The 16,239-nt window shown below is 43.7% G+C and overlaps 1 protein-coding gene across 1 annotated transcript in view; it reads right to left on the bottom strand.

Annotated features, from left to right (window-relative positions):
* DNAAF8 (dynein axonemal assembly factor 8) overlaps nt 1–16,239 on the bottom strand; it is a 147,551-nt gene that overhangs the window by 106,381 nt on the left and 24,931 nt on the right. Inside the window, exons 7-10 of the mRNA XM_073362829.1 lie at nt 14,511–14,657; nt 13,299–13,394; nt 9,529–9,900; nt 7,518–7,677 (exon numbers count right to left, since the gene is read on the bottom strand). Coding sequence (XP_073218930.1) covers nt 7,518–7,677; nt 9,529–9,900; nt 13,299–13,394; nt 14,511–14,657 — 775 coding nt within the window. The remainder of the gene's footprint in view (nt 1–7,517; nt 7,678–9,528; nt 9,901–13,298; nt 13,395–14,510; nt 14,658–16,239) is intronic.

Here is a 16,239-nt window from a genome sequence, read left to right as displayed (position 1 = left end):
CTGTAAAGTGCCAGTGTAGACAAGCCCTAAGAGACTGATCTACAGAAGTCACAGCAGAGAGGCAGGTGGCAGCAGAAGGTAACTGACGGGCAGCCAGCGAAAGTGGCAAGCAGTCGGGTGGCAGGGTGGCCAGGCAACAAAGAACCATGGCTGGCCAGGTGGCTAGTGGAGAGGAACCGTGGCTGGTGGGGTAGCCAGCCAGATCATGTGCTCAGATGGCAGAGCAAGTAAGGTGCCTTCTTCCCTGGGTGGGAGGTGAACTCACACAGATGCACCTCTGAACCCTGGGTCCTCACTGACCAAGGACAACCACTGTGAGTGGGTTATGGTGAGGGAGCAGAGGGGGACGCAGGAAAGGAACTTTTGGTTGTAGAACTCAAGAACATGAGGCAGAAGTCTCTGCCCCAGGCACACTGGGGTGGGTGTCCTGCTCACAGTATTATGATTATGAATCCTGCTTGTGGCATTTTCCCTAATTAACGTTGGGTGACTTCCCTCCTTTCATTAAAAGTTTATTTTCTACACTCAGACTCTGCTTGTGATTGGGGAAGTACTGCCTCTCAGAGGCGCCCGGGGTGGTGTGTAATTTTCTCAGGTTACTGGGTGGGGGCTTGAGCCAGTTCTGTGTTGTATTGTTGGAAAGGAACCCTTACATATTGAACCCGGCCCTGGTTGCTGCCGGCTCCACCTGGCAGAAGGATTATATTAAGATAAGGAAATTAAGGACTGACAATCAGGCACAGCTTCCTAATGGTAAGAACAAGCTGACCGTGCATAGTGTCCCAAGCAATGGTGCTCTCACCCTTCCTTAAGTCACCTAACAAAGCACTGGAGAAAGTACTGTAGGGAGCACCCAGAATCGTCAGCTCTGCACATGTAACTGGCTGTTGCTTTGAATGTGGAAAACCAGAGACAGAGGAAGGATAGTGCAGTGAGTCAGGTTGCTTGCTTGGGTCTAGGGAGACCTAAATTCAGTTCCTGCTCCACTTCAGATTTCCTATATGACCTCAGAAAAGTCATTTGGTCTCTCTGCTTCAGTTTCCCATTCATGAAATGGGAATACAGGACTTCTTCACCTCACCTGGGTGTCATGAGGAGGAATTTGTTAAAAATTGTGTGGTGCTCAAATACCATGGCAATGGGGACCATAAATGTATAGTAGATTAATAGCAGTGCTGATATTAGTAACTTCTGCTTAATGGCAACACATTGCTGGGAACCAATCCTGTCCCATTCACAGCAGGATTAATGGGATTTGGATATTGGAAAAGGTATGCCACTTATTAGCAACTTCTTTTTTTGGCCTGTAGGCAGGTTTGCAAGGCTGCAGCAAGGGAAGAAAGTGCTAGGATGTACCTTCTCTGGCTGCAGCCCTGCAAACCTGCCTGCGCACAGGGAGTGCACAGGCGGTAAGGGACTGTAGGCTAGGAGGCAAGGCTGTGGGCTGGGCAGTAGCAGGGAAGGTGGCTGCAGCCCAGCTGTTGGAGATGCATGGCACCTCTCCCTACCCTTTCCGGGCTGTGCCCTGCCAAGCGACTGCAGGCACAGAAAGAAGCATTGGAATGTGCCTGAGCCCAGACCCATGGAGAGCACAGGGAGAGGTATGGTGCAGCCTCTGGGGTCTCCAGCATCCCTGCTCACCATAGAAAGCCTCAGCATCCAGGCTGCAGTCCCCCGCTAGAGGTAGGTTTGCAGGCTGCAGCCAAGGAAGGCATACCCCAGTGTTTCCTTTCCCAGATATAGCCTCATAACCCTGCCTTCTGCTTATTAGCAACTGCTGGATAATAGCAACTTTTTGCTGACAACCAAAGGGTTCTAATAAGTGGAATCTACTGTATCTAACATAAGAGAATCCTTCAGGGGATGGACTAGCTGGCTACACTGATCTTTTCGACCTGCAATTTCAGTGATCTCCAGCTAGGTTCAGAGTTAAATTCCCATTGAGATAAATCGAGAAGTTCACAGTTTTCTTAGGACTGATCCAACCCCCAATGAAAACCATGGGACTCTTTCCTTTGGCTTCGATGCACATTAGGTCAGGCCTTAAAGCTCTAGTTTCAGGCTGTTTGTTGGCAGACTCAAGACGACAACACTGCACCAGCTCCTACTTGAAAGACTCCATAGAAGGCAGAAGGGTTAGAATCTTAATTTTTTTAATAAATCAAAGCTTATATTCTATAGAAATGGAATGGACTGCTGGCAGCCTGAAAGAAACTCTCCGTCCCATGGGTCCTGGACTGTGACCAGCTAGTGTAATTCATGTATTATATTACGACCTGCACAGCACCCTACTGACAATCAATGGATTTAAGGCTCTTAAGTGCCTAAGTCCCTCTTGACAATGAGATGTAGGCTCCTCAATCAGTTGGGCATTGCAATGCTGAGCACAGCAATGCCTAAATACCTGTAAAAGTCTGGGCCTTAGTGTTTTGAAATGATAATTGAGTGCACTCTGGTTGAGGCGAGTGTCACCTCAGCAGTATTTCTGCAAAACCCGGTCAAATAACACATTAAAGCAGACCACTGGTGACTATTTTCAGCTCAGATACCATGGTGATGGGTGCGGTATAAGAACCTTTGACAGGAGTCAGTCGGATAATGAGATGTTAAATGTCTTCTTGACTTGTTTTAATGTATGGACCGACAGTTTACCAGTCTTCACACTCCCATAACTCGCATTACTGTATGAACCCGAAGAGGAATACAGCTAACTACACAGCAGTCTTTGAAGCTGGTTATCTTTACAGCCAAAACTTTAAGGCCAGGATTCTCTGTTTTGCCAGTTATGGCTTGCTGAATCTCAAGGGTGCAATCCTGAGCCCTGGCATAGGTTAGAATAGCCTGTGGACTTCTCTAGATCTTATTGCCCATGGTCCCTAAGGGATTATAAATCAGATGAACACAGCTGGAGCACTGCATAAAAAATAATAATAAGCTGGCAGAAGAGCCAGATACACTGGCACTGCACCAGCTAACAGTTCTCCCACACCGAAGGAATTCTCAGCTGGCCAGATCCAGCTTGTTTCTAGCCTCTTTTTGCTGACAGCACAAGAGAGAATATAGCCTTAAAGTTCTTGCCCAATAGAATTTACTACATCATCTTTAATTAACTTATCTTATTTTTAAGCCATTCTGGAGTTAGGGCAGTAGTAATTAATTTATTTTTTTCATTAAATAAGAGAGATTTTAGTATTGTTTCAGACAATTGGCAAATATTTTATTAGACAAAAGAGAAGTATTCAGGGGCCACCTGGTGGCTGTTTGATGTATCACTGCTCCGTATAATCCCAGCATAACCAGAGCAAAGAAATCTGATGGGAATCTGAAGAGTATGCACAGGCCAAGTTCAGCACAGGAAGCAGCTTGGACCATTTTTACATAGATGTGTTTCTGAACATAATCACACTTTAAATTAAAAAACTATGTTAAAATAACATTAAGGGCTAAATTCTGCATTCAGTTACTCCAAAATCACATTGGTGTGAGTTATACATCAACGGTGTAAATGAAAACAGAATTGGGCCACGAGGATCTAATTTAAACCTACAAAGTCTGATTTAGAGACACAGGAACTCAAAAATCGCACTTCAGTAGGAAAATGTTTCAGCTACTATTCCTACAAGCAGTCACATCAGATACAATACAAAAGAATTATTTTGTTCTATTTTTGTTTGTTTACTTTGTGCATTTGACAGTTTTGCATACAGTCAGTTTCACCTAGGTGAAAGGCCCTATGCACCAGTTAAGAGGGGGTGAATTTTATCTTCTTGCCCTGTTTAGTCAGGTAGGGCCTGATCTGGAAAAAAGACTGTACCCAGATGAGTAGCTTACTCACATGAGTAAAGTTACTCATCTGTGAAAATCTTTGAGGGATCAGGCTCTTAGTTCATTTGTCTTTTTTTTTTTTTTTTAAAGGAAAATATCATTCAAGAGCACTGAAGTTGCCAGGCTTCTCAAGGGTAGCTGGTATAGAAAGGGAGGATGGTCCAGAGGTTAGGTTACTAGTTTGGGACTCCGGACACCCAGGTTCAATGACCTGCAGTGTGACCTTGAGCAAACCACTTCATCTCTGTGTCCCAGTCCCCCATCCCAGAGGTGTTGCAAGGACAACCGCATTAAAGAGCATGATGCAGTCAGATACTATGGCAATGGGACCATATAAGTACCTTAGCTAGATTGGTGAAAGATCAGAAACTTCATTTTTGAAAAATTGTCTGATTTCAGGCTGTCTTTCACTCTGTCTTTAACTCAAGTAGTTCAGTAGTTCAAGGCTTTTTGCTTATATTTTGGGCCAAACTCTACTTTTAGTCACACTGTGTAAGGCAAGAGTAACTTTCACTGAATTTGGGCCGTTATAGGTAATGCAATATGTTTAGTCACAAGGGCTACATTCAGCTATGACATTATTGGCAGGTAAGTTCCATGTCAGGTGTCTGATCATGCTCTCACTGACATCCATGACAGCTTTGCCACAGAATCCAATGGAAGCAGGAGTGCAAGTCAGTCAGAAAGAGGTGTGATAGCACGAATGGTACTGATTTGACACTGGGGGTATGTCTACCCTGCATCTGGGAGCAAGCCTCCCAGTCCGGGTCCACATACTTGTGCTAGTGGGACTTTCACTAGCGTGCTAAAAATAGTTGTGTTGCAACGTCTGGCACAAGCCCCACTAACACAAGTCTGTGGGCCCAGGCTGGGAGATTGGCTCCCAGATGCAGGGTTGACATACCCTAGGAGAGTATGCAAGATAAGTAACCTTAAAAGGCAGGTGCCGCTACTTTATCTTACATGTTCTTTTTAATTGGTTTACCTGCAACCAACATCCCTTCTCCACCACTGCACATAAGTTACACTTGTTTTTGTCCATCTACTGAAACCAAATCTGTGCAATTTATACTATGTTATTGCTTAAACCCCACGTGTACCTTACAGAACTGTTTATGTCCCCACTTAGTTGGATGAAATGTTCATGAAAGTCTGCTTATGCCTGGCCCAATGGAACAAGGGTAAAATTTTCAAACATGCCTACGTCCTTATGACTTAGGAGCCTAAGTCCCATTTTAAAAGGTGATCTAGGTATTTTGCAGTCTACGTCTCAGTGAAAGTCAATAGGACTCAAACTCCTAACTGTCAAAGTCATTTTTGAAAATTGGACTTAGAGGCAGATTTTTAAAGGTGTTTAGGCACCTAACGATGCAGATAGGTGCCTAGTGAGATTTTCAAAACACCCATTGAAATCAATGAGAATTTGGCACCTAAATGTTTTGAAAATCTCACTAAGCACCTATCTGCATCTTTAGGCGCCTAATTACCTTTGAAAGTCTGGTCCTTACTCTCATAAGTCACTTACGCATTTTTGAAAATGTTATCCCAGATCTAATGATTCTCATTTATGCTATTGCCACCCCGCTGAAAGCAGAAACTGTGAACAGAGTTTGACTGAATTAGGTTAAGCTAAGGTGACAGTGATGAAATTAAGTCTGAATTTCGTCGCTTTCAAGAGTTGAAAAAAGACCTTTTATGTAATTGTCACAGAGTTTATAAAAACTGTGTATTACTCTCTAACAACCTCTGTGAAGGGATTCTGAGCTTCTGTAATTATTATTCAATTCAATTACTGATGTACATTAGGATGGTCAGGAGTCCCATGTTCCAAATCTGAATGTCTATCGCTGCCAAAAAAAGTATGTAGAAAACAAATTTGATAGTGTGCTACCCTGTCAGAGACTCCAGTTTGTTCTTTGAATATATATATATAAATAAAATTGGTCTTAGATATTTTCATTTCCAAATCGCTGAGCAACACAGCTGCCAAATTATAGCTTCTTCAGTTTCAGATGTCAAAACATTCTCAGTTTTTCTGCTTCTGTCTGTGCAAATAAAAAAAGAAAGAAGATAGAAAAAACTGTTCTAATTTGAAGCCCAGAAATACTGCTAACTGTCAAAGTGAATTTCAAATAACCCTAAAAAGGACGGTTATATCTGATGGATTATATTGACATATTTTTTGTTTCTCTTTTTAATTTTAATAATGGATTTTCATGAACAAGAATTGGATAGAAGCTGCCCACAGAGTGCGTTCAGTGTGGGCTGTTGTCTTGTTGGCTCCACCACAGTGCATCGTGAATTTAGTTATAGTTGGGAGACTGGGTAGTTTATGAAATTAGCATTGGATTAGGGAGTCTTTTACCTTTATTACATGGGTTCAAATCTAACAAAGGTTGGTAGTGATCAAAATATATCGCATCCTGACAATTGTTTGGTGCAATATAAGAAATTAGTTGGTGGGACTTAATCTATGTCCAAATGAACAAGTGCCCACATCTTAACCAGCACCAACAGGAGCTCCTTAACAGTTTCTGACATGCCACAAACTCAACACGTTTGCAGACTCTACTAGACTACAGATGAGAAACCCTTATAGAAGGTCCCTCTAGAACAAGAATTAAGTCTCTTAGCAGAATGCTATGTGAGAACTCTGCACTGCATTGCTCTTGCTGATCCTCCTCTATAAACACAGAGGACTTCAGCTGGCAGGATTGTCAATCCAACACCTTTCATCAGTGGTAAATCCAATGTTTTAAAAATGAATATTTAAGATGCAGAAATCCAATAAAGTCACATTTGTTTACAAATTAGCAAACTTGAATGGACCTTCCCCTGTCAAGTGCATTTAGACCACAAGACTTTAGCACTAAGTGAAATGTTTTCTACTGTTGCTAAGCCAAAGTGATTGCTACCAACGGACCTGGAGAAAATGTAGGGGGAAATCCTACTCCCTACCACCCTCTGTGGGGATGGAGGGCACTGCTAGGAGCAAAATCAGTGCAGTGAGAAATCAGGACTAAATATGTAGATCTTGTGGAAATGAGACATGATCCCCTTCTCTAAGCCTTGTTTTAGGCTTCAGAGAGTTCAAATGGCTTTGTGATCCCTTAAGAACACTGTTGGCAAGATCAAACACTGCAAGGAAAGAAACTAACTAAAATCACAATCCTCCTTTCACACCTGCTGCCTATCCAGATGTGGGTGCAGTACTGAGAGCCAAGACGCTGGGGACAGGAGGCCAAATCGAAGCTAGGAACTTATTTAAAACCATAAAAATAAACTTTTTGTTTTTTAAAAAAGCTACGAGAACTCTGGGTGAAATCCCGGCCCTACTAAAGTTAGTGGCAAAACTCTCATTGACTTCAACGTAGCCAGGATTTCACCCCACATCCCCAGCAGTGGGAGCTCCTTTGGGAAATGCAGAAGGTGTTCTCCACAGGCACGGGTCCGGCGGTGGAAGCAGGTGCGTAAGTAAGAGAGAATAACTCTCAAGATTGCTCTTATGACCAGGCATGGCAGAACCATGAAGCTAGCCCATGAAAACAGAGATGTAACACAACCTTAAAGTATTAGAATGAAAAGGTTTTTTGGACTTTGAGGTCATGGCTAGATTCTCCCAGAATTTTCAAAACGGGGTCAGCAGGAAGCAAAACACTCTAAAAGGAGCATTCCTATGCTGAGCTACTAACCGGGTGAAACAAAACAGGAGTTTTCTCTGCCATGGGCTGCTTTCCAGTGACCGAGTGTTGAGGCTGCAATTGCTCCAGCTGCTCCTGGAGTCTCTGTCTCCTGTGCTTCTCTTTCATCTGCTTTTCCTTTAGGGACAGCTCTCTCGGGCTTTCTTCTGCCCTGCAAAATATAATATAACATACAGATCCTCCTACATTTTATTCTAACTCAGGGGTCTCAGCCCCCTGTTTATACTCACCCTACTTAGATATGCACGCAAATCCTTCAGATGATTCCTTGTGGCTCATCAAACATGACACTGTATACTGGAGACAAGATGTGAACTGGTGCAATGGTTTTAGGGGGCCCTTCTGATACCTGAGGAGGACCCATGTGAAATGATTGGGCAAAACTGTGTAAAAACAACACTAGAAACAGGGAATGGGAACAGGCTCAGACCCAGGTTAAGTGCTGGCAAACTGCTTGGAGGCTGGAATATGCTGGTAAGATGGCAGCAGTCTGCCTAAGCTTGTTCCTGATTTTCCCCCTTTTTCTCTCACCAAAATTCCCTGATGGATTCCTAAAGCCTCTTCTTCCTCTCTTCTCCCACATTTTACAACAGACTTTCCACTGTGCCACATCCTGCTGTGTTCAGGGGGCTGCGGATGTTAACTGCTGTTTCCAAACTTAATAACATGCCTGATCATTTTACAGCACCTCTCCCAAGCTCTAGGTGCTCTCACATCACAATGTCCAACGCAAAAACTGACGATCCCTGTGATCTGTCCCTACCAGCCACTCTAATAATTACCAAATAACCCAGCCTCTAGCCGCCCTCATATCCTCCAGCTTAACACCTCCACAGATGCCTGATATCTTTGTGAAAGACAAGATGGGTGAGGTTATATCTTTTATTGGACCCACTTCTGTTGGTGAGAGGGACAAGCTTTGGAGCTCTTCTTCAGGTTCCTTGTGGCATGCTCAAAAGAAAACAAATCTGGGTTCTGCCAGACCAAACAAAGGCACATGCTCCATTGCTAAGGATCTCTCAGAAAAAACACCCTGCAACCAGCCTCCTGTTAGCTCAAGAGCTTTGGTCATTGGCAATGGTGGCAATTTAATGCTGGGAGAGAGGCAGTCTCTGGGACAGGCAGGTATGAGACATTTAGAGGTTCACAGGTCAAAATCAACACCGAGAACTTCACCATGACAATATCATGCAGCCTGGGCAGGCTATGGAACATCAATGTAATGGGCTCCCTGTGTGAATCACAGCCACATAAGAAGGCAGATGCATACAGCCATTATCACCAGTTTCATCTCAAGACATAACCTTACACAGAATGTGCTACACATGTCTAGTCTCGAGGTGGCAGAGGCCTGGATAACTGAAGCAAAGTCGCTGTGATTTCTTTTATTAATACCATTTTTAATTCTCTTTCCCTAGCCTCCCAAGGCATTTCATAGCTCTCTCAGTTCCTCCTGGGCATGCTTTGTAAAAGATAAAGACATCATCATATCTGGCTCTTATACAGGTTTTCATCAGTAGTTCTCAAAGTGCGGTACAAAGGAGGTCAATGTCATTATCCTCATTTTACAGATTGCAGAAATGGAGGGGAAGTGACTTGCTCAAGGTTATCCAGCAAGCTGATGGCAGAGCTGGAAATAGAACACAAGTCTCCCTAATCTAAGGCCAGAGCCCTATCCACTGGGTCCAACTGCCTCTCTAAGCAATTAAGCAAGAGCCACCGGCCTTGACTGCCTCTCTAGCTAACTGAGCCAGTCAACTTTGCACCCCTAGTTTGCAGCCAGTAATATGCTCTCTAGGTCAGTGGTTTTCAACCTGTTTTCATTTGCAGACCCCTAAAAAATTTTGAATGGAGGTGCTGACCCCTTTGGAAATCTCAGACACAATCTGTGGCCCCTCAGGGGTCCACAGACCACAGGTTGAAAACCTCTGCTCTTGATGGATGCTTAGTGGAATGGCATTCAGAATCACCACTGATGGCTTTACTCCAAACTCTCTTGTACCTTGGGGATTCTGCTGCTTTATTTAGAGGGGGCTCTGAAGCACTTCCTGAATGTAGTGTGTCTTCAGTCTCTTTCTGGTTTTCCCTTGAAGAATCAGCTTCATGTTTCACATGGTTTGGCAAGGGGGGACTTCCCCTCTGAGAGTCTGAGCGCACCAGCCACCTGGAAGTCACCTTGTTTGCCTCCCCTCTCACTCTTAGATAGCGTTTTCTCCTGATTTTCAGGGTGCCCATCTCTTCTGGGCTCTCAAGATCCTGGCTCACTCCTTCATCTCTTAGCATCTGCTTAGAGGCCTTGTTAGCAAGAGGCTGAGATGCTTCTTTACGGAAGTTACGGAGTTGCTGCAACAGCAGGCTTTTCCCAGTGCAATCCCTGAAAATTAAAAATCAAATGGATTAAACCAAGGTAAAGCATTATAATTAGCAGCTCCTTACTGAGGAACCTAATTTGATTGGCAGCGCAAAGCAGGGCACAGAAGACCACCTGGATAATGGTTATTGATGTCCTAACATTAGCTCAAAAATTATAGAATATGCTACCATGAGCCCACCTGGAATTCTTTGGGCTTCCAGGTGGTTCAGTTAGACATTGCTGGATCGATCTAGGATGGTAACACTATGAACATCGACAGCACTCATGAGGCTCTGGTGACATTGTCCTTTGTGATGAGACTAGTTATTTGTCCCTGCAGAAGAAGCAATAGAGGGGATGGCCCGTTTGACTCTTTACTGCAGTGGGCTGTGATCTAGAACGGTTTATGTTATGGACAGCTCCTGGCTCTAGAGATGGAGGGACAACATTTTCAAAGGCCCTTACATGACTCAGGAGCCTATGTCCCACTTCCAAAAGTGCCATATGCACTTGGAGCCCAAGTCTCATTGAAAGACAATGGGATTTAGGAGCCAAGTCACTTTAGAAAATGGGACATAGGGCCCTTTGAAAAGGTTACCCTAGCCCTCCGTGCAGCTGTCCTGGGATAGGTATTTGACCAGCATTGCACTCACTCTTCCTGGTTGTCAGGCAGAAGACCACAATGCCTGTCTCAGGAGCACTCAGGAAATGGAATGCTGGCATGGAAGTCATAGAGTCCACAGCTCCCCTCATGGAGCCCTTTTCCCATCCAGCAGCCAGTCAGGTAGGTATAAAGAGAGAGGATAAGATTCCCCCCAGTAATTCCTACAGGAGATAGGAGGGAGGTGAGGGAGGCCTTCTCCCTCCCAACACTTGAGGAAATGAGATTGTTGAATTATCAACATCACAATTCTGTGATTTCCCTAGGTCATGATGATGGAAAGTTATGGCATCATATTGCAACACAACATCAGGACACAATTGTTTTGTGGCTGCATGTCATTTTAATGTTGAAGGGACTCCCAAGCTGTTTGGTAAAAGGTGAGGGCCACCAGTTTTTGGGCTGATTTCAGTGTCAGGAAGGGAGCATCACAGATGTCACTGCTCGGTTCTGAAAGAGGCAGCTGAGAATTATCTGGACCCGGAGAATTGGCTTTGTGCTGTCTGAGTTTGATATTACAAGTGTTCTGGCTCTGAAGAGTACACACCTGCATGCTGTTATGGTGCTGTGCTAACTGACCTTGTACTTTTCAGAACACAGAGTATTCTACAGCTAGGCTTCCCACTTCTATTTTCTTAAGGGTCTCCTCTTTTCTGTCTCTTATTATTATTACTTTATCCTGTGACCTCTTCTAGAGATGACAAGACTCTCCTGGACACCTGAAACCCCTGGCTACTGTAAGTATTGGACCATTAAGGGGAATGACTAAGCAGTGTGGGTTTGCTAACACCTCCCCTGCCAGATACCAAAAATAATGAATGTGAACTGGATGACATTCTCAGCATCCATAAGGCCAGGGCCTCAGATTCTAAATCTGTTGCCAGGTAAGCTGCTAATGTAAGTGCAGAGTGACGATTGTTCATTCCTGGCTTTGCCTCGACTGTGCATTGATAGCAGTGGCGCCAGCAGAATGCCTTGGTATAACAGACCTTGGACAATCATGAGTAATTTGCAAGAGCAAAGAGAGTAAGTTAGCAGTAAGGATTCTATTGACACATCCCCATGTCTCTGCAGTGATTCTGATTGGATACTTGTCTATCTCCAGTAGGAATAGATGTGATAATTAAACTCCTTCTATGATTGCTTCTCCTCCTGGGAGGCAACTAGTGGGGTAGGGTGAAGACATTGGTTACCTAATCTGACCCTACTCCATACAGAAATTTAGTGAATGAACCAAGTGGAGTTTGCTGGCCCTGCTAGGGAGGTGAGGTGGGAAATGTCAGGGGCCAGAGGTGGTGCATGAGTACAGAGATTTCTTACACCTGACCCTGGGGATCTGCCAGATTTGAGGGCACTTCTGTGTCTCCCTGAGGAGATCTTCAGAGATTTCTCCCTCCTGCAGGCTTTACCCTGGGAGGGGACTATCTAGATTCTAGCTCAGTGTAACTCCAAACAGATCAGTAGAGTGACAACAGCACAAGGCCCAAAAAAATGAGATCAGAATTCAGCCCAAAGATTTTCTGCCTGCTCAGATGACCAGATTTCCTAACGTGGGAACAGGGAAATAGTAATATTTGTCAGGCATTTTATTTATTTATTTGGTTTTAAAATTGCTAAAAAATCCCCAAAATTCAATTGGCCAGGTCTTCTTTATATGAGTCCAGATTTACACTGGTGTACCGCCCAGTGATTTCAGTGGAGTTTCTCTGGATTAATACCAGCACAAATGAGAGCACCTAGTGCGCCGGATCGCTCCTGCTTGGTTCTGGTATCTGACTATTTCAGTTGCTAAATCATTCTGAGTGGTTGGGCTCTGTTCCTTGGCGAATCATTTATTCTTTCAAAACTATTTTTAAAAATAAAAGTAATTGGCTCTACCAAAAACAGAACAAAACAGCACATTCTGCTTGTTCCTTCTACTGCACTAATTCAGGTATAAGTGCGTCATTAAGATCCAGGGAACGGCTTCTAAAGATAACAGCGAGCATACATGGGTGAAGCGTGTAGGCCCTGACTCAGCAAGATACTTAATCATATACATAACTTTAAGAATGTGAGCAGTAACTAGTCACATGCTTAAAGTTACGCACATTCTTAACTACCTCGCTGAATCAGGTCCTGAGTTTGGCTATAGGGAGGTGTTGGCATCCCTGCATACAGAAGCATTTACAGTTCAGGAGTTCCTTGACTGTTCACATTACCCCAGACAAATAAGGAGATCTGAATTTCTCTTCCCACACACTTCAATAAAAAAGCATTCTAGATCAATTTCTAGCTTCTGTTTGATCATTTTCCTAAAGAGGCTGGATATTAGTATATACCCATAGTCTTTTAAAATGTTTGATTTGGACTTATTTAAAAACAAAGTGGCTCAGAAAATTTTTTTCCCTACTGTCTGTGTCTACTCTGCACGTGTCTTTTGAGCCATGTCTGTTTCATTTACTGACAAAAAAAATTTTTTTTACTCCTGATATCCCTGTAGATTCCATATACTGCAAAAAAGCAAGGTGAATTCTGTTTTGCCTCAAGCATTAACAATTATGTTCTAACTCCAGCATCTTGATTGTGGCTGCAGCAAAAAGAACACAAGACTAATCTGCTAGATCCAGACTGAAACTTTTTGTTTCAACGATTGAACTGAGCAGATTTGCTATGAGAGTCGCTGCTGGATAATATTTTAATAGGTGAGATCTCACTCTCAGTCTTTTTTGGGATCATTTCAATTTCATGAAAAGGTGAAGATTCAAGTAGTTTGTACCGTGGTCCTTGGGAAGAATCTTGCACTCTCTCCTTTGTTTTCTGTTGGTCCTTAACTGTTGTATCCTCCTCGTCTTCAGTGGAGCTGTCACTCAAGCTATGTAGCAAAGAGATCTGATTACTGGACACCTCTGTTCACGGTCACAATATCAACAACCAGCCTGGGATATTTATTCATAATGTGCTGTCTTAGTCACGCCTGAGATGGACGTTTAAAACAATGGGATGTTAAAGAAAATATATGGAGTCAGATCTGCAGCTGATATCAACTGGCACAGCTCCACTGACTTCACAAGAGCTAGATTAATTTATACAAGCTGAGGATTTGGCCCATAATCCAATAATAATAAAAAAATTAATTAAATAATAATAAATCTTTTCTTTCTTTAAAACTACATGGAGACAGCTCCTCAGGGGCATCTTCCCAACAGCAAATACCCAGTAACTGATACACACAGTTTGATGCCCTAACAACATGATCCACTTCGACAACATAACTCATCCTGGGGTCATGAAGGATAATCTTATGCTTGTTTTTACTGGAACAACTTGCTTTTAGCTAAATTTAAGCCTGTAGTAAAATTTAACCTCCCTGTGGGTTAAATTAGAACTCATTAATGAAATACATTTAGACCCAGGGGTGTTAGGTGAGTGCATCTAAAACATCTACTTGGTCTTCATTATCTACAAGGTTTGTTCAGACTGCTGTTTTCTTTCAAACCATTTTCTAGCCAGCACCATCGCTAAGGATCTCTGGGAAAAGAGTACAGAAGTCTCTGCTTAGTTGTTGATAAATATTGTCCACTCACCCTGTGGACATGCTATGTGTCCATGCATCTTGGGGAGGAAGCAAATAGCTCTCTCAGACTTATTAGCTTTAGCATTCTGCCAGAGCTTTTTGAGTCTTTGGAAAGAGGCCAATCTCCCAGAACTCACCATCTAGGCACCTCATAGTCTCACAGGAGACTGAAAAAGCAGAGCCAGCAATCCCTTGGTTGCCCATTTATCCTGGATTTCAGATTGCATAGTTTCCCTTCCAAATGCTCACTCACTCCACCAGAGGGCTACCCTTTCCAGACCAAGGGCAAGAAGAAGTGATACAGCAAAGAAAGCCTTTCATGGTACGGCTCACCATGGATATGGTGTTCGCAACAACCTTAAGTTCGTGCCCTTGGTCCCTCGTTTCTCACTAACATCAGACCCCAGAAGTTACCTTTGATTTTCAACGGACGGTAACGCTGATTTGTGTGATTTAGCATCCCGTAAATCAATGTACACTGTTGGGAGCTCTGCTGTATATTGCAGTTTTGGCATATCCATACTTCGACAGCTCTGGGAAGGTGACGGGAAGATGACTTCTCTGAGAATATAAACCATTATTTCAATGTATTATTCATCTTCCCAGGAGAAGAGTTCCAACAGGACATACATTTGGAATGAAAATAGCTCAAGAAAGGGACTGCACTCCTGGCTATTACACAGGTTCCAACTCACGGTCTCTGCATGTGGCAGAAGGAAACGCTAAAGATTTACAGTCTGTCTGTTTCCAAATAGTCAACTGTACTGGATATCTTTGAGGAATCTCCAATTTTCAACTTGAACAATGATCTTGCTCAGTTAGAGGCACAGACAGCCATATAAATCAACATGACCAGACTGGGCAGAAAATAGTATTTTCTGATCCCCTCAGAGGAGATGCCTACACTTGTCTGCTAAGAGACCTGATGGTGATGCTCTGATTTTTATCCCCAGCTGGAGGGGAGAATCTTCTGACCTCTCAGGACTCCTGGTCCCAATAACCATTATTTATTTCTCAAGCATTGATGGTGAGGTTGGCACTGTAGAACATAGAAAAAGACAGTCCCTGCCCCAAAGAACTTATAATCTCAAGACAGGCACAGGTTTGATTACAGTAACCTCCTCCTTGGGCTTCTTGGACAGTCCTCTCTCTCACTCCCATGTACACAAATTGCTGTCACTAAGATCACATTACATTACTCCCCTCTTTGAAAGCCTCCACTAGTTCCCCCATCTTCACAGCATCATGTTCACATTTCTGGTCCTGCCCTTCAATATCCCCATAACTCTGCCCTTCCCTAATAATCTGCCTTTGTCTGTTATTGATTTGCTCCTGTCCTCCCTGCTCTGCCAACGATGCCATCCTTGATACCCAGTTTGTCTGCTTGTTTCACTACCATTTCTTCTGCACCACCCTCTATGCATAGAATGTCCTCCCTGAGCGGGTCTGGAAGGCCACTGCTTCTGTGCATTCAGATTCCTCCTCAAGATCCAGTTCTACAGTGATGCCTGAAAAAAATTACACCCAGCTAATAATGGCAAGGTCAGAGGCCATTGAGAGAAAATACAAACCCCAAGCCCCGCATGGAACGATCAAAACATGGCCACTCATCACCCTGATCACTTGGCTTGTCTGCTCAACCCCATTCTCCCACACTTCATCCATTTCTCTTTTTAGATTGCAAGCTCTTCAGTACTCTACTGGAAGACATAAGCAAAGACAAATACTCTGGCAGAGCCAGAGAAAGGATGTTGTATTTGTGCCCTTCCCCTCTCCTAGAATGCTGCATAGAAAGGCACCTTACGGATGACAGTCAAACACTATGACATGGAGCACTGACCCTTAGTTTGCTCCCTTATCTTGGCAAGCCCTGCACTGTCATGGATGAGTCTCCCTCTAGAGCTAGTCATTGTGGCTTAAGTCAGCAAGGGGGTTGCTCACTTAAGGCCTGAGCCAGCACCCATGGAAGTCAATGCGAATCTTGACTTCAATGGGTACCTGACTGGGACCTTGTTACCACATGGCTGAACTGGGGTAGTTGGGGCACTGGTGAGTAGATTCAGATCATACCGCGTTGGATTTTCAAGGACCCGAATGGAGTTAGATGCCTAAATCCCATTGAAATTCAAGGTGATTTAGGCAC

This window comes from Lepidochelys kempii, chromosome 10 (genome assembly GCF_965140285.1).
Source record: "Lepidochelys kempii isolate rLepKem1 chromosome 10, rLepKem1.hap1, whole genome shotgun sequence".
Taxonomy (NCBI): Eukaryota; Metazoa; Chordata; order Testudines; family Cheloniidae; genus Lepidochelys; species Lepidochelys kempii.
Note: the sequence above shows the minus strand (reverse complement) of the source record. Positions and strands in the feature narration are given on the sequence as shown.